Source organism: Mus caroli, chromosome 10, assembly GCF_900094665.2.
Source record: "Mus caroli chromosome 10, CAROLI_EIJ_v1.1, whole genome shotgun sequence".
Classification (NCBI taxonomy): Eukaryota; Metazoa; Chordata; class Mammalia; order Rodentia; family Muridae; genus Mus; species Mus caroli.
The window spans coordinates 74042019-74063765 of NC_034579.1; the positions used below are offsets into that span (position 1 = coordinate 74042019).

The 21747-nt window shown below is 56.2% G+C and overlaps 2 protein-coding genes across 11 annotated transcripts in view; one reads left to right on the forward strand and one right to left on the reverse strand.

The window, feature by feature from the left end:
* The window catches only part of Gpx4 (glutathione peroxidase 4), a 4603-nt gene extending 4153 nt beyond the window's left edge, over positions 1 to 450 (forward strand). Inside the window, exons 6-7 of the mRNA XM_021175116.2 lie at positions 1 to 113; positions 197 to 450. Coding sequence (XP_021030775.1) covers positions 1 to 84 — 84 coding nt within the window. The 3' untranslated portion in view covers positions 85 to 113; positions 197 to 450. The remainder of the gene's footprint in view (positions 114 to 196) is intronic.
* A 604-nt stretch (positions 451 to 1054) lies between these two features.
* Positions 1055 to 21747, reverse strand: part of Sbno2 (strawberry notch homolog 2) — a 46702-nt gene continuing 26009 nt past the window's right edge. For 4 of the 10 annotated variants that reach the window (XM_029482431.1, XM_021173732.2, XM_029482432.1 and 1 more), the window contains 28 exons: positions 16398 to 16559; positions 14032 to 14115; positions 13675 to 13771; positions 13344 to 13498; positions 13118 to 13251; positions 12944 to 13034; positions 12587 to 12730; positions 11559 to 11676; positions 11114 to 11219; positions 10833 to 10986; positions 8715 to 8891; positions 8531 to 8628; positions 8061 to 8140; positions 6981 to 7172; positions 6577 to 6746; positions 5521 to 5652; positions 5193 to 5328; positions 4997 to 5109; positions 4798 to 4869; positions 4598 to 4706; positions 4369 to 4443; positions 4138 to 4281; positions 2843 to 2937; positions 2675 to 2770; positions 2453 to 2584; positions 2297 to 2373; positions 2000 to 2190; positions 1075 to 1908 (listed from right to left, as the gene is read on the reverse strand). In XM_029482431.1, coding sequence (XP_029338291.1) covers positions 1460 to 1908; positions 2000 to 2190; positions 2297 to 2373; positions 2453 to 2584; positions 2675 to 2770; positions 2843 to 2937; positions 4138 to 4281; positions 4369 to 4443; positions 4598 to 4706; positions 4798 to 4869; positions 4997 to 5109; positions 5193 to 5328; positions 5521 to 5652; positions 6577 to 6746; positions 6981 to 7172; positions 8061 to 8140; positions 8531 to 8628; positions 8715 to 8891; positions 10833 to 10986; positions 11114 to 11219; positions 11559 to 11676; positions 12587 to 12730; positions 12944 to 13034; positions 13118 to 13251; positions 13344 to 13498; positions 13675 to 13771; positions 14032 to 14115; positions 16398 to 16559 — 3783 coding nt within the window. In that variant the 3' untranslated portion in view covers positions 1075 to 1459. Of the gene's footprint in view, positions 1909 to 1999; positions 2191 to 2296; positions 2374 to 2452; positions 2585 to 2674; positions 2771 to 2842; positions 2938 to 4137; positions 4282 to 4368; positions 4444 to 4597; positions 4707 to 4797; positions 4870 to 4996; positions 5110 to 5192; positions 5329 to 5520; positions 5653 to 6576; positions 6747 to 6830; positions 7173 to 8060; positions 8141 to 8530; positions 8629 to 8714; positions 8892 to 10832; positions 10987 to 11113; positions 11220 to 11558; positions 11677 to 12586; positions 12731 to 12943; positions 13035 to 13117; positions 13252 to 13343; positions 13772 to 14031; positions 14116 to 16397; positions 16560 to 19254; positions 19679 to 21747 lie in introns of those variants that run through there. The other 6 variants (XM_021173730.2, XM_029482433.1, XM_021173733.1 and 3 more) reach the window with 6 other exon arrangements.

The following is a 21747-nucleotide window of genomic DNA, read 5'->3' on the forward strand; positions in this document are numbered from 1 at the left end:
TCCCTCCTCCATTCTGGTGCTCAACTGTCAACACATGTTCCTCTGTCTTACAGTTTCTCATTGATAAGAATGGCTGCGTGGTGAAGCGCTACGGTCCCATGGAGGAGCCCCAGGTAATTACCTTTGCCAAAGCAGCCCGAGCCAGGGCTGTGTGCAGTTGCTGAGGGGCACGTCTGAACACGTTATCTCCCTACAGGTGATAGAGAAGGACCTGCCGTGCTATCTCTAGCTAGCCCTACAAGTGTGTGCCCCCACACCGAGCCCCCCTGCCCTGTGACCCCTGGAGCCTTCCACCCCGGCACTCATGAAGGTCTGCCTGAAAACCAGCCTGCTGGTGGGGCAGTCCTGAGGACCTGGCGTGCATCCCTGCCGGAGGAAGGTCCAGAGGCCTGTGGCCCTGGGCTCGAGCTTCACCCTGGCTGCCTTGTGGGAATAAAATGTAGAAATGTGCTGCTGTGTGTCCTTGGGTCAGGAACTGAGCAGTGGGGATCAGAAGGCAATGCCTGTGCTCCAGGACTCTGCAGGTGCAGGTCTGGGTCGGCTGCTGATCCCGAGGCTCTGCCCAGGCCAGCCGGAAGGACCAGGATGTGGACAGGGCTGTTTTAGGAGGGTGGTAATCTACTAGGAGGCCTGAGGTCTGGGATGCTGAGCCAAGGTTGCCGCAGAGCTGAGTTTGCCACATCCCATGTTCTCTGGGGAGGATTGTGGGGTGACTACCTATGGTGGGTAGGTAGAGTGGTGTCATTCGGTCGGTTTGAGAATGTCCCCTGCCCTTCCGGACTATTGGCCTTTTCACTCCCTTTGGAACTGTGAGCTTTGTGCTTCCAGGCTTAAGTGACCTTAGGACTAGGCTGCCTTCCTCTGGTCTTCCCTGCCATCCTTTCCACTGACTTATTGAAGACCTGCCCTTCCCCAACCCCTCTGCAGGGCCTGGGACCCAGGATCCTCAGCCCCAGCCAACCTGGGTCAAGGCTACTCTCAAGTGGGTGGCAGCCTCAGCTCTGTGATCCTCAGATCCCCCCTTCCACTGACCTGTAGGCCACAGCACAATGGGAAGTAAGCAAAAGGCACATATATTTTAAAAAAGATCTTTACATATGTACACGAGTTTGTTATAAATACATAGAAACCAGGGCCCGCTGGCTGCCCACAGATTCCGGAGCTGGGGAGAGGCGGGTGACAATAATTTAGGGGGCAGGGGATTGCATATATTAACGGGGTCTGCCCTGTGGAGCCCCCATAGCCAGCGGGGCCCGAGCACCGATTTCCTGAGTTACCAGCTCTCTGGGACAACCAAGCCCTACGGCTTCTAGGCTGCGCGGCTGTAGCAGGGAAGGCACAGAGAGGCCCCACTCCCCACTGACTGGGAAGGCACTGTGGCCAGGCACCCTCAGTAGTCATGGGAGCCCATAGGCCTTGCTGCCCAGTACAGTTGTAATCCAGAGGCTGAAGTAGCAGCCTAAGAGTTTGGGAAGGGTGGGCTGAAGTGGATGACGCTCTGCCGCTCTGTGCCCCCGCCACCCACGCCCACCAGAGGTGCAGGGGTTTCGGTGGGTCCCGCGCGCAAAGAGCGGAGCATGTCTTCCAACACTTCCCGGAAATTGATGTCACAGCTCTGGTGTGCCAGCTCCACAGGATTGGTAGCAGGGTCTCTAGCACCCAGCATCAGAGAGCTGGGGTCTGGGGGCGGCAGCGAAGGGAAGGCGAAGCGCGGAGGCGTTGGGAAAGCCTCAGCTGGGGGACTGTAGGTCAAGTCCAGCACCTCACCGGGACCGCAAGGAAGTGTAATCGCGCGTGGAGTGGGTGGGCGGGCTGCCAACCCATGGGTGCTGCGGCGCTTCACTTCTGCATCCATCAGCTGCAGTTCCTGCAGTACCCGGTGAACGCATCCCTCGGGGATCTTGATGCCTGTGCCAGCACGGACATGCAGTCAGGTCTGCCTGGGGACCATACTAGGGAACCTTTTCTCCAGGGACCCCACACCCGCTGCCCTACTCACCCACTTGCTTCTTCTTGTCCTTGGTCTTAAGGCGCACGATCTGTAGGTAGCTGCTACTGCTGACATCTGCCATCACAGCAGCGATGCGGCCCCACACACGCAGCAGCGCCCCACACAGCATGTAGTGGTGGCGGAGGCGCAGGCCCTGGGCGCAGCACTTGCCCTCCTGTGTCAGTCGGCAGCGCTGGTTCCTATACCAGGGGACTGCTGGTCAGCTCACAGCCTGTGCTTTCACAGCCCACAAGGCCCTGGGACACTGGGCGCCCAGATCCGCCCTCCTTGTGGCTTCCCCCTCACCAGGTGGTGTGGCTGCAGTGCTCCAAGGACAGGGCATAGCTGCTCTCCCAGGGTTCCCGGGCCTCTTCCACAGTGACCTGGGGACGCAGTAAGTTAGCAGGGGAAGAGGCTCAGAAGCTCCCTGTGTTAGCCAGGAGAGGGTAGGGCCTTCCCTACCCGGTGGAACTTCCGGCACAGGCTGTCCAGGGTCTCCAGCTGGCTCTGCCTGCCGATGTTTGGCTTGTACACGGTGAAATACTCGCCACGATTCTGTTCTGCCAAGAGGCAGCTCATCTTGCTGCCTCGTACCTAGGAGCCAGAGTGGTGAGGTCAACGGCCACCAGGATCTCCGGGTAGGTGGCTGGCAGGGAACCCGCCACCAGGAGTGGGACCACTCACCTTGTAGGAGAGGTAGAAGCCATCATAGGGGCCTTTGAGCTCCAGCGACCTAGTTAATGCCTCTTCCCACTTCATACCGCGGTCCACGCTAATCTGCTGTGGCAAGTGGGGGTATTAGCAGGTTTGGGGGCTGGAGCTAGGGCTGGTGCTCAGTGACTCCCTGCTCACCTTGTAGAAGACCACTTGCCCATCCTGTGGGTGCCCAGGTGCCAGGAACACCTGCTGGCTTTCTTCATGTATCTCGTTGATGCCAGGGGCCAGGTCTGAGGAAAGGAGAGGAGGTTGATGCCAGGGGCTACACAGAGGGAGTCTCTTCTCTGATACACCCCATATGAGGTGACTACCCTATCACTGAGCAGAGGAACCAAAAGCCTGGAGGTCAGATGTCCTGTAGGTAGATGTCAGGTAACCCTCTGGTCTGGGGTACTTTGTGTCCTGCTGTGCATAGCTACCCAGGGATTGTGGATTTGTTTTTTAAAGATGTATTTATTTATGTATGAGTGTTCTATCTGCACACCAGAAGAGGTCATTAGATACCCATTAAGATGGTTGTGAGCTACAATGTGGTTGCTGGGACTTGAACTCAGGACCTCTGGAAGAGCAGCCACTGCTCTTAACTGCTGAGCCATCTCTCCAGCCCCAAGTCTGACTTTTATTTTAAAAAAGATGTATTTATTTTATGTATGTGAGTACATATACATAGTACACTGTAGCTGTCTTCAGACACACTGGAAGAGGGCATCAGATCCCATTACAGATGGTTGTGAGCCACAATGTGGTTGCTGGGAATTGAACTCAGGACCTCTGGAAGGGCAGTCGGTGCTCTTAACTGCTGAGCCATCTCTCCAGCCCCAGTCTGTCTTTTTGAAACTACATTTCTAAACCGGTATGTGTGTCTCTGCAGTGCCATCTGCATGTATGCAGGCAGCAGAGGGCAGAACTGGACTGATTTTACTGTGGTGCTCTCTCCAGCCTCTCTGCTCTGTTTGCTTTGAGACAGGATCTCAGGTGGCTCAGGCTACCCTTTAATTTGATAGTATGAGCCTGAACTTCTGCTCCTCCTGCCTCTATGAGTGTTGAGTTGACAGGCAAGCGCCACCACATTTACAAATGACCGTTTGTCCTCAGGGTCTAAAACCTTAGCTTAGGATAGCATCATCTGTCCACTGAGTTCAACCTGTAGCCAACATGCAGCCCAGGCTGGCTCTTAGTGCAGCCTGACAAAAAGACATAACATTCCCAAAGCACTGAGATTACTTTTGCTCTGTTTTTGTAATTGTACTGTGTGTCTCAAGTTTGAGCCTCCCCGCCCAGGGAGGCCACACTGGGTGTCAACTGGTCCTAGTCTATAGCCACACAATGATGGCCTTGGCATAACAGACACAGTGGGCCTCAGATGCCACCAGGGCTCCAGTGGCTCCTGGGCACAGGGTGCAGGGCCCAGTCCTGCCCTTGAGGCTTACCTAGGATGCCCATGTCATATCTGCCCTCCTTCTTGTCGATCTCGATGAGGTGGTCAAAGGTGTCAGAGAAGTACTGGAACAGGGCGTTCTGCTTGTGCACCTCCAGCCCAAGGATGCGGTTCAGGAACTTGGTGATGGAGCAGTCTGCATGTGGAGCTGGGTCTCAGGCCACTGGCGTCACCCTCCCAACTGCCCCGGGATCATCATCTTCCCAGTACCTCCAGGACTCACCCTTCTCCACATCCAAGCAGCCTGAGCGTGACTCCCGGCTGCCGATGCCCACCGACAGCAGGCCCTGCTTCATGTCTGCGAAGGAAAACCTGATGCTTACCCTGGGATCCTAGGGCACTTTGCCCTGCTCTCCCTAGAATTCCACCCACACCCAGTCCCCAAATCCTGTTGGAACCAGCCCCACTGTAGTCCACACAACTCCCAGACACACTCAGGATCCCTGGCTCACCCCGAAAGAAGGCGGTATCCCCTCCTGGATAGCCCTGGGGCAGGGGCACCCTGTTGTCCGTCTGGCCCATGATTGTAGCAAGGACGCGGCTGAGCGCACGGGCGCCATACTGTGGGGCAGACCAGGTGAGTGAGGCCCGGGTAGAGAGAGGCCTTTGCACACACACATGGCAGCCTCCCCACTACCCTTGACTGACTTACCTTGTTCTCAAAGTTGTACTTGCTCAGGTCTCGGGACTCAGTGGCACGGCGATCTCCATGGGTGAGGGCACCCTGCCAGGGTAGCGAAGGACAATTTGTGATTCAGGCTCCAGCATACCCCAGAACACCTGATCCAGGCCCCACCTAGCAAGGCTTCAACCCCAGTCCTCGGCCCCTGCCTCAGGCCCAGCATGCTCACCAGACTTTCGAGCCGCTTGGCCACAATGGAGGCGAACCTGCGCTCCCCTGCCAGTTCTGAGATAAGGAAGACATACTCGGGTGCTGAGACCTGGTTGGACCTGTGGGTGCGGCCTGAGGGCAGAAAGGCTCTAAGAGACTGGGATAAGGGGTTATGAGGAAGGGGCTAACCTGGGCCAGGAGCTAGGGGGCCTCACCAAACTGTTGAATGGCACGGTCTGCGCTCCAAGGCAGCTCCAGGGTCATGTGTACCCGGCGCCGCTGGTTCTGGACTCGACGGTCGGCTTGGAGGGAGACACCCGAGCTGGAGGCCTCAGAGATAATAGCCACGAGCTGGAGGTGGGGGGAGATGGGTCAGGGTGCTTGGGGGCCTCCCTCCTTACTGATCAACTCTGGATACCCAGGGAGAAAGTAACAGGTCCTCAGGAGTGCAGGCACACCCCTCCCCACCTAGTAGCCATCCGCTGGCAGAGCTGTGTTGGAAGCAGCCCGACCCTGTCCCTAGCTGTCCGACGCAGGCCCCACCTTCTCGCCGCTCATGAAGCGCTGCTTCTCCCTGAGGTTCACATGGTCGATGGACAGGCCCTGCTCTGCTCTGGACTCAAAGACCACTGTCCCATCAGGCCTTGATACCACTCGGCCTTTCCTGCCGGTCATCTGTGGTTGAGAGGGGGAGAAAGGAGGTCCCCGACAGTGTCAGTGTGGTGGTCCGGGGGCCTGGCACACTATGTCCTTGTTTGAGGTATAAGGTGACTCTGCTGGGACCCTTGGTTTCCAGTGTGGCCCCAGCAGCCATGAGGATTCCTGCCACTACCAAAGTCTTTCCCTTCTTTCTTTTTGGCACTTATTTTTATTGTGTGTGTGTGTGTGTGTGTGTGTGTGTGTAGCACGTAGGTGGTGGTGCTCTCAGGTGCATGTATGTGTGAGTGTGTGTGTATAGCAGGGTAGAGAGAGAGCAGGAGGTAGGAGCTAGAAGGGGGCTTGACTCTGGGGATGGAGGCCCAGCTGCATCTGGAAGTGCACTTATCTAGCAATCCCTCTCCAGCCCTTTTTCCCTTTAAAAAGATTTATTATGGGGCTGGAGAGATGGCTCAGTGGTTAAGAGCACTGACTGCTCTTCCAGAGGTGCTGAGTTCAATTCCTAGCAATCACATGGTGGCTCCCAACCATCTGTAATGGGATCTGGCACCCTCTTCTGGTGTGTCTGAAGACAGCTACAGTGTGCTCATAATAAATAAAATCTTTAATAATAAAAAGAAAGATTTATTATTATTATTCATAAGTGCACTGTAGCTGTCTTCAGACGCTCCAGAAGAGGGCGTCAGATCTCATTACGGATGGTTGTGAGCCACCATGTGGTTGCTGGGATTTGAACTCAGGACCTCCAGAAGAGCAGTCAGTGCTCTTACCCACTGAGCCATCTTGCCAGTCCCTTTTTTTCTCTTTTTTTGAGACAGGATCTCATGTAGACCAGGCTGGCCAGTGGGGGTGGGGATGGAACACACACATGCAGCCAGCTTCTGTCTGTCCCCAGGGGTTGACATAGGCCCCTCAGAGTTGTCTATGGGCAGCCAGGCTCACCTCAGCCACACACTCAGGACCCCCAAGTTGGTGGATGAGCTGGTCCAACGTGTTCACTGGCAGCTCCCGGCCCAGCGCTCGCACCTTGGCCAGCAGACCCTGTTTCAGCCGTTCCACCCGTTCCAGGACACCAGGGCCCTGCAGGTCTCTCTGAAGTGGGTACAGGGAACCTGGGGATGGGGCAGAGGGTCAGTGAGGTGGCTTTGCAGGACCAGAATGAGAAGACTCACGGGAGAGGAATGGAGGCCCATGGGTACAACAGCAGTCACTCTGTTGTATTTGATAGCATAGCCCTGACCTTGGCTGTGAGTCTCAGTTTCCCCATCTGTAACAAGGGTGTTTGGTGGAAAGGGCCTCATGTGGTTGTCTGCTGCCTGGAGTCTGGCTGGATGATGGAGGCTCACCTCGGTCATCTGTGGGGAGTGTGGGGGCGTCTACAATGACCACATCATCGTCTACCAGGGATTCTGGGGATGAATTGAAGTCGCTATCCAGGCCAGCATCTGACTCTGTGCTGCTGCCATCACTAATACGGATAATTCCTGCTGCCTCCAGTGACAGTCTGGAAGCCTTGGGGCCACGACCCCGAGGCCGCCCTGCAGAAAGAAGTCATGGGTTAGCGTTCAGAAGTGGAGGCTGCATTAGTGGGTGACGCTGGGGTGGCAAGGTAGAGAGCAGGAGGTGCTGAGGCTTGACTCTGGGGATGGAGGGACCCAGGCACCGTCTAAGGTTGGCCTGGCCGGCTTCCTCTGTTTGGTTTGGATGTGTCTTGTATTCCCTCCAGGAAGCCCTTCAGCCCCTCTTCGGGTGGGCAGTGCCACCTGGGGTGCCATGTCCACATCTCCAGCCCTGATGGCTTCATGATTGGAGATGTCAAAGGACAAGTCCAGTCACCTCATGTGACAGTGCTGTTGGTTTCCAGACAGCATGGTGTGTGGAGAGTGAGGAGCCTGTGAGTGTCTTGGGGAGTCTGGAGTGGAGGAGCCTACACTGTCCTGCCGCCCCTCACTGGCAGTGTGTCTGCAGGGGAGGCATCTGGCTTCTCTGAGCCTGGTTTGGCAAATCTGGGAACTGGAAGGTAGGAGGCTGCATGCCTGCATGTTTCGGGCACTTGCAGTGCTTGTGGTCAGCATGTGCACAGCTGAGCAGCACAGGCAGTGCAGCCCCCAGGGCCTGCCTGCCTGCCAACCAGTGGGGCTGGAGCTGGGATCTGCCAGCCTGCTGAGGTCCCCAGGGCCTTGGGCAGTGCATGCTGGACGGACAGGCAGCCTGAGGTTGGAATCTGCCAGGGTTTTGCCCCAGATCTTTGCTTCTCTGAGCACTGTGCTGGGAAATGGTCAGCTTTACATGCTCCCACTGCCTGCGGTGCCCATGTGAAAACTCCCAGCTGGTTGGTGCAGGACACTGGAGTGGGGACAGACCCCAGGCGGGTCTGGGGGAGGTTGGGGAATGTAAAGCAGAGGAGGAGCTGGGAGGGCATTTACGTTTCCTCTTTCCTCCTCCGCGGTCACGCCTCCGCCTGGTGGAAGGGAAGTGCTTCTGGATCAGGGACAGGAAGACGCCTCTGCAAGGGAGAGAGGGCTCAGCATACAGGCCAGTCACAGCCATGCTGCTTCAAGGAGACGGCTGGCAGGACACAGTGGCTTCCAGGTTGGGGTCCCTGAGTAGGATCAGGCAGGAAGGAGCCTCACTGGGGTAAACTGAGGTGACTCCTGAGAGGGATCTGTAGGATCGTGAATGCCAGGCCTGAGAAGCCCATGGAACTGTGTTGAACTAGCACCACAGTGTATGGGGGCAGATGTCCCAGGATCAAAACCCATGTGGCCTCCAGATCCACAAGATTCCTGTCTAGTCCTGCTCCCTGATGACTTTTCCCCAGCTGTGAGGGGCTCGGGGCAGCAATGGGCACAGTCAGGGGAGGCGCCAGGCGGTCCCACTCTGCCCCATCACTCACTCTGCTGCGGAGACGAAGCAGTCCAGGCGGCCCTCGTTCTCATCCAGCACCTCTCGGGTCCGCGCCTCCCCTGTGGACTGCAGCCCGATGACCACACACTGTGGGGGGTGGGGAGATGGGGTGTCTGAGCTCCATGTGGGCTCCAGGGTGACTGTCCCCTTCCCAGGCTGGTGTTTATACTCACCTTGTCCCTGCTCAGCTCCTGCTGTGCCAGCTCCACTAGCCGGTGCACTTTGGCTGCGATGCACAGGTACTTAAAGAAGCGCTGGTGCGCTGACCAGAACTGACCCCACAGGGACTTGCGAGACTCCAGGCCGATCCAGTCAGCTGCCTGCTGGAACACGCTCAGGGCCTCGGCCCACTACAAAAGCAAGGCCCATGCTGAGGGTGGCAGCCAGCCTTTGGTGGGGACTGGGGCAGGTGGCATGTGGGGTGAGGAACGGTGAGGGAGGGAAGTACAGTGAGGATGGTAGAGCCAGAGTGCAGGGCAGATTCCAGAAACCCATACTGCATTCACACCCACAGTTCTCAAAGAACTGCTCAAAGAAAGCAAACAAGCCTGGGGCTGCGGAGGGCCATTGTTGCTATTTGATTAAGACTCTCAGGTAGCCCAGGCTGGCCTTGAACCCCTGATCCCTTGCCTTCCAGCCTCCTGGACACTGAGACCACAGATGTACTCTATGTCTGACTTACTGGGGAAGAGGGCTGGCCTTGAGCTGGGTATGTAGCCTATGATAACCTTCAATTTCTGATCCTCCTGCCTCTACCTCTCATGTGCTGGAATGACAGGCATGAGTCCCCACACCTAGTTTCAGAGTTTCTACAGGGCAGCTGAATTCAAGGCCTCCTGGGCACCAGGAGAGCAGCCTGACCCCAGGCTCTGCAAGGTCCTGAGCAGCGCCCCAGCCGCCACACCATCCTTGCCAGGAGCTCCCTGTCAGGACAGCCACATTTGTCCTACAGATGAACGCTCACTGGAGGCCGGCCACAGAAGCAGGCACTGTAGGCGTCCACTGCTGGTCATGCTGACCCTTTGTTTTGTTCTCCAATACAGCTGGCCCATGATTCCTGAGTGTCTGGGTGACAGCAATGTGACACCACACCTAGTTTGTTCTTTTGTATTTTGTGGTGCTGGGGTTAAACTCAGGGCCTTGCACATAGTAGACAACCTGGGGGTGATGGTGCACACCTGTCATGTTAGCACTTGGAAACAGAGGCAGGAGGGCTACGGTGGGAACAGGGCCCAGACAGTGCCCACAGCCACAGGGAGACTGGACATGGTCACTGGCCCCATGTTACCATCTAGGACAACATGCTTGGGAGTCCTAGGACGGGGGCAGGACTGCCAGTGTCATAGCTGTGACTCCTTCAGGCAAAGGCCAGGAGTTCTGATACATGCCTCTTACTATCTATAGCACATGGGTGGCTGAGGCAGGAGGATTGCCAGAGGTTGGGACAACTGGGTTACAGTAAGATAAGATAGTCTCAGAACTAGCCGGGCGTGGTGGCGCACACCTTTAATCCCAGCACTTGGGAGGCAGAGGCAGACAGATTTCTGAGTTCGAGGCTAGCCTGGTCTACAAAGTGAGTTCCAGGACAGCCAGGGCTATACAGAGAAACCCTNAAAAAAAAAAAAAAAAAAAAAAAAAAAAAAAAAAAAAAAAACCCAAAAAAAGATAGTCTCAGAACTAAAAGTCAAAGTGCTGGGTGCTGGGGAGCTGCTCCTCCAGAGGACCCTGGTTCAAGTCTAGCACCCGCACACATGGCAGCAAACAACTGTCTACAGCTGCAGTCCCAGGGGTCTGACACCTCACACAGACATCCATCCACGCAGGCAGGCAAACACGGATGAACATAGAATCAGAATACACAAATCCTCCCAGGGTAACAGGAGGGGCTTAGAGATCCCTCCCTACTCTCTTCAATACCATCAATAAAAAAGTTCGCTGTACCTCCCCCACACCCCAAATACATAAATCTTTTTTTTTTTTAAAGTAGCCAGGCAGTGGTGATCTATGCCTCTAGTCACAGCTGGTGGATATCTGAGTTCGAGGCCAGCCTGAGCAACAGAGGGCATTCCAAGAACAGGCAGAGCTATACAGAGAAATCCTGTCTTGAGAAACCAAACAAACGCAAAATAAAAGTGAAAACAAAAAACAAAACAAAAGAAACAAACCCAAAGACTTGCTCCAGGTAACCTGATGCTGGCGTGGCTCTGACATGAACCCGGAAGCTTCTGCCCCCACCCTACAGTATGATTGTGTGACACATGCCAGCAAGTGCAGACAACTGCCCAACTTACCAGCCGGGCTGCCCGGTTATAGACCTGCTGGAAGGCGGGGGACAGCGGGATCTCCTCGATTCGGAAGGTGACCCCTGAGAAGCTGAGCTGGCGAGCGATGTACATGCCGCTGACCTTCATGTCCATCGCCACGATCTCCATGGCACCCACGCCCCTGCAGGCAGATAGAGCGCACCTCTGAGCGACTCACCCCATGGGAGCCACAAGGCAGAGCACACCATATATGCACAGGCCACGACCTGGCAAGACCAGCCACCCCCACAGGCAAAGATAGGGCTCACCTCTTCTCAATGGCATGCAGGAACTCCTCAAAGGTCCGGAAGGGTGTGCCCTCACCCCAAATGCCCAGCCGGCTCATGTATATCATGTTGCGGGGCTCAGAGGCACCTAGGGGTAGGAAGAAGGACACTAAGGCCAGCAACTCACCACACAGCTGGGAAGTGCTGCGGGTCATATGGAGGCTGAGTGGGGTACAGTGTTGCAGTCCCAGAGACTCGGAGCCAAGGGAGGGGAACTGAGGTGCTGAGGAAGATGTCCAAGGGGAGGTAGGCTTAGACACAGCAAGCTCCATATCCGCCCCAGGTGCCAAGCAAAAACAGGGCACAGATCCAATCTTGTGCAGTCTACTGTGGCAGGACACCCCCATCCCTGTGTAGGTGACGGCACTAAGAGGCCACCCACATGACCAGCTTGCCCATCCCACTCAGCTGCCACCTCACATCTCACCTGTGGCGCTGGCATACACCACCCTAGCCTGGGGCAGCTTGCTCTGCAGGTCCAGCACGGCCTTGCCCATCTTAGTGGAACTGGCATTCTTGGCTTTGTGGCACTCGTCAAACACAATCTGAGACACTATGGGTTAAGGAGTTTCCCAGGAGCACAGGAGGTGTCCCCAAGCACTTATCCCACAATGCAGCATAGGGAACTGGGGAAATGTGGAGGGACTTGGGAGTTTGAGGACCACTCAATGCTGGTTAAAACAGTGCTGGGAGCGGGTGGCATGGGGCCCAGGGGTAGCCACGCTTGCTTAGCATGCATGCACCTCCAGGTTCCATGCTCAGCACCACACAAGCCAGGCCTGGTGGCTACCTTGCCATGACAAACCCTGCCTCAAAAAATGGGGGGGGGGGGCACCAAGGAGGGACACAGCTTAGACTACACAGAAAAACTCTTAAGACCGAAGGCCAAATTACCCAGAAGAGCACGACAGCGGGAGAACCGTGCTGAGCTCTTTCCACAGCAGCACAGAGCCTGTGGGCCCAACACCTACCACCCCTGGGTCCCTCGGCACATCCCTGGAGGGCCAGTGGCCACATTGGGGAGCCCCAGAATGGACAAGTTCTGTCTAACACTGCCAGCCTTTGGTGTTCACAGTAGCCACAATGTTCCCAACAGTCACCCCTAATACTACAGAGAGCCTGGCTGCCTACAACCCACAGGCTGGCTGGAAGCAGACCAGGAGGATGTAAGGACGATGTGGGAGTCCTGCTCTATGCTCAGTCCCCAATATCAGAATGGCTCTGAAAGGGGCTGTGCCAGGCAGAGGTGAAGACACAGGCCTAGTATGATGGGGCACTCCTCTCTGGTCAGTGCATGCCAATGCCTTCGTCTCCACCTGGGCCTCTCCTAAACTGAGCCCCTCACATTCAACACCCACTCAGTACAGCCCTAGTCCTTCAGCTCTGCCCTCTCCATGCCCATCCATCCACCCACCCACCCACCCACACACCTATCCATCCCTGGCAGCAGGATACCACACCATCGAAGCCCTCACCACACCACTGCAGGATCTGGCGTAGGCGTGTGCGATGCTGCCCACCTGCCTGGCTTTCTCCAATCAGGGCAGAGTAGGTGGCAAAGAGGACACCCTCTGAGGTAGTGTTGTCACCGTACTTGATCTGTGGACACAGGTTCAGACATGGGGATGTGTTCAGGGTTGTCCTTGGCTTAGACTCCCTCTTGGGAAAGATTACTTGGCATAGCCAGGCCACCCACAAGCCTCCATTTTCCCCCTGATAAAGGAAACCTGGTTCAGCTGGGACAGTCCCCTGCCTCAGTTCTTTTCTTACTAACGGGGTCTGGATTCAGCTGTCAGTCTGTGCCTGGCCTACCTTGCTCAGTGCATGCACTGCAATGCCTGGGGCCTCAATGTCTCTCAGGTCCCGTTCCGCATCATACTTGAGGTCATTGGAGGCACTGAACCTACAGGAGTCGCCTGGTCAGGAACGCCTCCCTGTACCACCCTATGCCACCTACCCGCTCCACTAGGCCTGGCAGGTACTCACCACAAAGCCTTCTTCCGGCCCCGCAGGTAGTTCTCCACTATGATGCCAGCCACTGTGCGGCCCTTGCCCACACCGGCCCCATCCCCAATAAGAAAACCAGCACGCTGCCCACTGGGCAGCAGGACCTCGTGTTGCTGTGGGTAAACATGAACAGAGGTGGGTCAGGCCTGTGTGCCTGGCACCCTCCTTATGAGCCGGGGCAGGGGGTGCAGGGGAGGCCAGCTACCTGGCAGGCATAGGTGATGGCTTCCAGCTGTAGGGCAGACAGGGTGCCGTTGTCTGAGGTGGGTAGTGCCAGGGTGTAGGTGATGTCCGGAGGTGGGACACTGGACAGTGTGCTGGTCTCAACCACACGGTCTGGGTGCTGCTTTCCAATCTTGGCTGGACAGGGGACAGAGAGCAGGCAGACTTGGCACATGACAAAGGAATAGTGGCCAGCAGGATGCCAGTCATCCACTGCAGGCACAACCTGCTCCTGACGCCCCACACTATGGATGATAAACCTACCCCTGTCTTCTTAGCGGAGTCTCCATGCCATCCCTGGCCCAGACACTTACACTTCGATGGTACATAGTCGGCATAGGTCTCAGCATGGCCCAGTTCCTCAGTCTCCTCCTCTTCCTCCCCTTCCTCCTCCTCAGGCTGGCTGTGTGACTATAGGGGGTGGGTGACAGTTCAGGGGTCTGGTCCACATTGCAGTGATCCAGCTTCCCCAAGGGCAGCAGGGATGCTGCACAAAATGGCCCCAGCACACTGACGTGGCTCTGCCCTCAGGCCTAAGGCAGGGTCTCAGTTTTCCCAACTGTAAAATGGGCAGGGCATCCCAGCACCCGTAATGCCCAGGGCATGGCACACTGGAGATGCCTTCGGAGAATCTCTAGATTCCCAGGAAACACCGCAGCCACTCAGATCACCTGATAGCTGATGAGAAGTGGAGTGCTGGAGATCGAAGTCACCGGGTCTTCGGGAGCCGAGAATGGCCCACTAGGTAGGAACAGCTGTAGGGGACAGCAGGGCAGAGTGTGAGCCATGGCCTTCTATGGCAGTGTCTGTGTCCTTAGACAGGGGACTGCTCAGTCTTAGAGACCAAAGCCTTGCCTGACTCATCCTGGGACCTGGCAGACCCTGGTAGGGAGGGCTGTTAACAGTCTGTGTCTCTGTGGCACATGGGGGACCCCAAGATGGTAGCCCCTGGTCCAGCGAAAAGTGGACAAAAGCCAGCCAGATAGTCCCAGGATGCAGACTTGGGCCCTGAGGGCTGGGCAAATGTCCTTGGGAGTAATCTGTGCTAAGGAGCAGCCCTACTACCTGTGTGTGTGTGTGTGGGGAGCTGAGGGCCTCCTCAGGGTGAAGGTTCCATTGTGGGCAACAGAGTGAGAATGTCCCCAACACTGTGACCAAACTGCAAATGTCCCTCTGTAGGAGATATGGATGGACCACAGGGCTGACCAGGTCTGGACAAGTGGTGTGGCCTAGCCTGTGGGCTGAGTCTAAATCCACGCAGGGTACATGGTTCTCTTTTGCACACTGATTCTCAACTCCTCAATCTAGAGACATACAGATAGATTTTAAAGATTTATTTGTTTTGTACATATGAGTGCTTTCCTTACATGTATGTAAAGCACACTGTGTGAAGGCAGTGCCTACCGAGGCCCGAAGAAGGTGCCAGACCCCCCAAAACTAGAGTTACAGATGGCTGTGCTCACCATGTAGATGCTGGGGACAGAGCCTGTGTCCTCTGTAAAGGCATCATACCCCTTAGTTTGTTTGTTTTGTTTTGTCTTTTTCAGACCAAGGTCATATAGCCCAGGCTGGTCTTCTCAAACACCCTAACGAGCCAAGGATGACCCTGAACTCCCTGTACCTTCTGAGTGCTGGGATTATGGGGACAACACCACACCTGGGCCATCTGGTGCTGAGGACGGAGCTCAGGGCTTGGTGCATGCCAGGGAGCACTCTCCCCACTGAGCCACAGTCCCTCTGATTGGCAGCACAGGCACAGCTGCTCAGCCTCCAGCCCTAACCTGGAGGGCTTGCTTCAGATGCAGCATCCTTGAGGGGGGACAGGAGTCTCTGGGGCACTGCAGGCACAGTCACTGTCACATGTCCCTTGCTCTGCTGGGCACAGGGCCAGGGGTGTTGAAAGCCAGCGGAAGCTTGGGAAGGTTACAAGTCCACACTCAACCCTCCTGCCTTGTTTTTTTTTTTTTTTTTCCTTTCTTAAATTAACAAAAACCCAAACAGACTGTGGAAGTTCCTGGAAGGCTGAGTCATGTTCCGGGCTGGAGCAGCACAGGGTATTGGGTTTCAGATATGGCTGTGGTGCTTGGTCCAGGCAGCCTGGGGCCCTGGGCAGGATAGGCAGTACCCTGTGGCCTTGATCTCATAGCTCCACACAGTAGGGGGTGGGGAACACACAGAGACTGCTCTGCACCAACTGCACCGTCAGCCCTTAACTCTGAGCTGTATGGCACCAAGGCCTCCTTCCTGGAGACTCCTGGGAGCCTTCCTAACTTACACTCTCAAAGTCTAGAGGCTTCCATCTAGAAGACCCTGGCAAGGCCTAGTCCATGCCAGGAGCTCCCGGACTAAGCATACATGCCTCCCAGACACTGTTAGTGTCCCCCGGGGGCAAAAATAACTGCTGGCTAAGATCCCTCTAGGTCAGAGTCCTGCACACCCGGAAGCCTCTGTGTCCCACAGTCACCTGCCTGCTGAGTGGGTGGACAGAGAGAAGTCGACCCCAGAAGCTAGGGTCCCCTGAGAGACACTGCTTGCCTCAAAGTAGCGGTCGGTCACAGTAGACCATCCATCAGGTCCACTGAGGGCAGAGAGCCTGGGATGAGAACTGGTGACCCAAGCTGCCTTTGGAGTCAGACATGCTGGCACACACCTGTCACCCCAGGATTCAGGGACTGAGACAGGTGGATTGGTAGCCCAAGGGCAACCTTGGCTAACAGAGTAAAGTTGACACCAGTCTGGGCTATGTGAGATCCTGCCTCAGAAACTAAACAAAACCAAACAAAAAGAAACTCAAACTGCTTTCCACTCTCTCTAGGAAGCGCTGTGTCCCCAGCAGGTATACAACAGCTGGGACCCAGTGTGGGGCATGAGGGGACATGGGGTATGTGGGAGGCCTTTAGGGCTGCGGGACTGGTCCGCCAGCCTGGGGTATAGGACCCCTTATACCCAGCCTGAACACACTGTTGTCAATCACAAGCTCTGCCAGCCTGTCCACCTGTGTCACCAGAGTGCCCTTGGAGGTGCCCTGAATGCTGACCTTGTCATGGGTAGTTGAGGTGGTGCTGACATCCCAGATGGTAGGCACCTCGTTGAGGCTGTCGGCCGGCGGGAAGTCAGGTGTGTCTGGGATGTCTGACAGGGAATCCACAGACGAAGAGAAGACAGAGGCATTGGAGAGGTCCTCGAGGCACGAGGGGTCCTAGGAGACAGGCAGCAGTGACACAGTGGCCAGCTGTGTGCGCACTCAGGGTCCAGGCAAGCAACCATGTGTTCCGAGTATCACACAGCCAGGAACAGGACACCACAGCATGGAGTGACCATGAGGACATGGCGCTCAGTGAGGGCAAGACACACAAAGCCGGCCACACAGCGGGAACTCCATAACAGAAAATGTCCAGACTAGAGGACGCAGGCATGGCAAGTGGCTCAGCATTCCCAGAGCTGGGGAAGGGTGGGGTGATGGCCACAGACGACGACATTAAAACCACAGGAATGTACAGTTTAAATGAGGGAACTATGGAATATGTATGAAACTGAATAACCACACTGTAGCCCAGGCTGCCCTCAGAGTCATTGCAGTTCTCCCTCAACCTCCTGAGTGAGCCACCACACCAGACAGACAGGAGTCCTTTCTCCACCCTGAAACCCTGAGAGCACCTGCAGGCTGGGATTCTCCATGTCCCAACCCTGCCGCATAAGGGACTGGAGGCCAGGGTGCCGCCCCTGAGGCCTGAGCCTTGGCAGTCACCCTGTCTGTCTCACTGTACCTGTGTCCCATAGCAATCACAGCTGCAGCATAGTACTCTTCAGTCCAGGATCAGGTAACCAGAGCAACCTGTCCTGCTGACGGCTCCCAGGAAGCCCGGGGAGCATCACCTTGGCAGGGCAGGAGCCCAGGAGGTCCCACAGGGCTACAATCAGGACCAGGGGTAAGCTGCTGTGGAAAGTCCATTTACACATCCTCCCCCAGCCTTGACAGTGAGCACTCAAGGGTGCACAACAGGCTCCCAAGGCTCTGCCTGAGAGACACCCAAGGTGAACGGGTACTTAGAGGCCAGGGAGGATAGGGCTGTGCTGAGTGAAGGGGCTGTCCTGAACCTAGGTAACCCGTTACAGGTCACCTGCTCTGCCCCAGAAGACAAGAAGGCTAAGTGACTAGGCAATGGGTTTCAAGGCTTCAAGGTCAGGAGAGACAGAAGAGCCCTGAGTATGGCCCTCAGCCTACCCAGCCTGGTGTGAGGCTGCCATCCAGGGCTTATTTTCTTAGACTCAGGAGTCTTGGACCTGGGTAACTGCCCACCTTCTCTGAGGGTTAGCATGTCCAGGGCCATTTGGTCTTACCCAGAAAAGGGGAGGCAATTGTCTGGGTATCTAGTGACTTCCTAGGGAACCCCAAGTTACCCTGGGATGCTATGGGTCTGGGTTCAATAGCCCCCACCACACAGGTCACTATGACCCCATTGTGGAGGTGGCAGCCTGCATTCAGGGGACAGGAAAGGACCTGATAGGCTTTTGAGACCCGTTTTCCCACTATATACTAGGAACAGACTTGGACAGTCACAGCCTGTGCCCTGTCACCATCCAGCACAGCACCCAGTCTGGACCCTGAACGATCCTTGGTCTCCAATATGGTGAGAAAATTCCAAGAGAACCCAGGCCTGGACAAGGGAGGAGGCAGAGGAGTTGTGAGAAGCCTGGAGCACTGGGGCTGTGTATCTCAGGGCTCTCTAGACCCAGCACCCCCACTCCCACAATGGCTCTAGCTAGTCAGTGATGGTCTCCACAGCTGTGGCGGGTGGAGGCAAACCCAGGGACTCCCACAGTGGCCTCAGCCTAAGATGGGACATCAGTTACAGCTGTCCCAGGGAGACAGCCTGAAGAAAGAGGATGGCTGATGTCCTAAAAGATCATAGACAGAGAAAGGAACTGAAGGGAAACTGAGGCACTGGAAGCAGCAGGCCACTATGGTTGAGTGTACCATGTGTAAGTCAAAAGCCCCTCACCCCGTGTGATGGGCATTACATAGGGATAGGAAGTGAGAGCCCTGAGGATTGCACGGTGCGACCCTGGGACAGTCTCACATTGTTCTGGCTGACCCTGAACCCCCAATCCTCCTACTTCCACCTTTAGTACTGGGGTGGCAGGCAAGCACCTCACCTGGAGCCTTCAATACTAGTCTAAAACTTTTACCAACCAGGCCAGTAGAGATAAACTTCCTGACCCACTTCCTCTGGGCACAGGGCTTCTGGAGTGCCTCGGTCTGACCCTGTGTTTGGCCTTGCTTAGGCCTGATAAGTAATGCCCCAGGACAATTCAGGACCCCACTCCATTGTCACTAGCTAGTCTACACAGACCCACATTGTGGGAAAGGCCACAGCGAAGGGAACTGGCAGGGACCAGCCCTTGATTGTCCCAGGTCATACAGCAAACATCTCCCCAGCCCAGGAAGGCAAACCCAGAAGAGACCCACAGAAATACAGACACCCTCCACCCCTTCTGGACTGACAACCCAGAGGAAAGATGGGCTCCTGCCTCTTCCTATCCCATCAGACCTTGCTGAGATTGAGTCCTGCCTTAGCCCACGCAGAAGTGTTGACAATTGTCCCCCTGGACCGAGGACACCCCAGCTCATCCCTTTCCCGGTACAGAGAGCAGCTGGGCCAGCTCTGGACACCTGTACCCGAGGCTCCCTCCCACAGCCATCCTCACACTGGCCACTACACTGAGCCTCAAGTCTCTGGTTTAAAAACTTCTGGCATGTTCACTGTGACTTGCCAAGAAAAGTTGAGAGTGGGCAGGGCTGGGGGCGTCCCGTGCCACAGCTCCGCCACCTGTGGGAACTCAGGGGCGCCACAGGTGGCTCTGGGTGGCCCTGCTGATCCCTGGCCAGTTACCTTGTTGAGCGCAGCGAACTGCAGCCAGAAGCGCAGCTGTGACATGGTTGGGGTGCGGGGGCGCTGAATGGTGGCCGCCGTGTCCCCCTGGAAGAGCTGCTGGGGAGCACCAGCCTCATGACCACGGCAGCCGCAGGCTCGGCGGCTCCGTCAGGGACAGAGGCAGAAGCGATCTAGCCGGCCCCATTTGCATGAGGGTTAGTCACCCGCTCTGACTTCCCCTAAGGCTGGGCTGGGTTTCAGGAAATGATGCCTGCCTGGTAAGTCAGGGCAGTTACTGGCAGAGCGCAGAGAATTACTGTAGGGGGCGGATCAGCCCAGAAGGGCTGTCAACAACGGCGCACCCTGCTGGGCCCAGAGCCTGGCCTGACCCCACTTCTCTGGGACTTCCCTTGGGGGAAGAAGCTGAAGCTTCAGTTTCCCTGGGACTCCTGAAGCATCGGGTTCTGTTTTGTGTACCAGCCCCCTTCCCACTCCACCCCACCCCCACCCCCAGGGATGATAGGGATCAGGGGTTATAGAAGCTGGGCCAGAGGAAACTGAGGCCTGGGTACCCTTCTATACCTCCCTTAAGCTGAGCTAGGGCTCCCTACCCCTTCATCAAACCACAGCCTCCAGTTTCCTCATACCAGGGTCCCAAGCGATCATTTCTGGTATTCTCAAATGAGCTGAGCTGCTAGGGAGACCCTAGGGCCACCAAAAATGGGAGAAGACACTTCCACTGTAGGCAGGCAGGGGTGCAACACAGGGGTTTGCCCCCCCCCCCCCCACAGGGCTACATTCCTGGCGGTCTCTGAGGACTTGGCCTCCTGTTGGGGGTGAGGTATCCCAGGAAGAAGGCCACCCCATGTCAGTGCTCATGGGCAGAAGGCTGAGGAGCCCAAGCCAGCAGGATCCCATCCATCAAGGAAGATCCCTGGCCATCTTGTCAGGACAGCAGGGCTGCAGGGTTCTACTAGACTCACATAGCTCAGGACACTGGCCCAGAGGCAGCACCTGGAGCTGCCCTTGCCCACCCTGGCAACATCCTGTCCCCTAGCCACAGGCACAGGCACGGAGCAAAGCCTCAATTCCAATCAGTACAGTGGAGCCAGGCATTGTGGCACATCCTTGAGAGGCTGAGGCAGGAGGACTGTAAGAACAGCCTGGGCTACACTGCAAAACCCTCTCTCAATAAACTCAAAACAGAAATCAGAGCGGGATACCACCAAGGACAGCTTAGACTCAAAAGCCAGCAGTTGCAACTGTAGCAAGGGTGTGGGGGGCTGAAGCCCGTGGCCTCTGGAGCAGTGAGCTTCTCAGACAGCAAAGTGCTGGCTTCCATCTGACTCTACAAATACCTTTCCAAAATACGCATAGGAAAACTAGGAGCACCCACAGCAGTGAGTCACTGCACTAACATGGGAAGAGCTGGTGTCCACCAATGCATACAGCACAGCACGCATTGTCCACAGGCAGGAGTATTATACAGCCATGAACGAGAGACTCCAGCATGGAGGGACCTCAAGGACAGTGCTCAGAGACAGCCAAACACAAGAGCACAGAGGGCCTGGGGCTCCAAGGGCTTCGAATGAGATAGAATACTCTGTCATGGGGCTATGCTTTCCTTTGAGGAGACAGAATGTTCTAGATAGAGGTGAGGGCTGCCTGTGTCTACAGTCTATGCATCCAAGACTAATCTCGAGCTCCTGCCTCTCCCGTGGGTGCTGAGTACTTTGAAGGGACAGCTGTCTGTAAGAACTGAAGGCCCTGTGCTGGTGGCGCACGCCTTTAATCCCAGGTCTTGGGAGGCAGAGCCAGCCTGGTCTGCAGAGTGAGTTTCAGGACAGCCAGGGCTACACAGAGAGACCCTGTCTTGGGGGTTAGGGGTGTACAGGGATTGATGGAACCAATATGAAAAACTGAAGTCTCAAAACACCCAAACTGTGAGAGTACAGAGGCCTGAGGGTGCTCCCAGGGGTCAGAGTCGGGTAGGTATGAGGAGATAGGGTGGCAGGAGGGGGTCACTCTGCCTCTCAGCCCCTGGAGGCCAGGCATGTGAGCTGTCAGCCAAGAGAGATCTAAGGGCCAAGAGAACACAAGCCCAGGGCTCAGAGGGGCTGGGGCCAGTGAGCCTGGGATGAGGGAGAGCTGGGAACATGGGAACGAGGGACATGAGGACTTTAGCACAAGAGTCATTTGTGTGGCCTGTGCTGACCCTGATGGATAGGGCCAAGCTAGAGTACAAGGCCTGATGGTGGGATGTTTGCTGATGTGGCTGATGGCCAGGGTGAGAGTCATGGGCACGGAGGGCAGGGACAGAGTTGTGGGCACCCTTGACTCCCAGACTGGTCTTTGGATCTGGCAGAGGCAGTGGGAGTGGATGTCCCTTAGAGGGACAGCCTGAACCATCAGAGCTTGGGTTTAATTCTCTACTGCATCTCCTTCTGCCTTGGCTCCTCATTTTCCTGACCACTTGGTATCGGGCTGTGTGGCCAGGCTGGGGATTCCCTG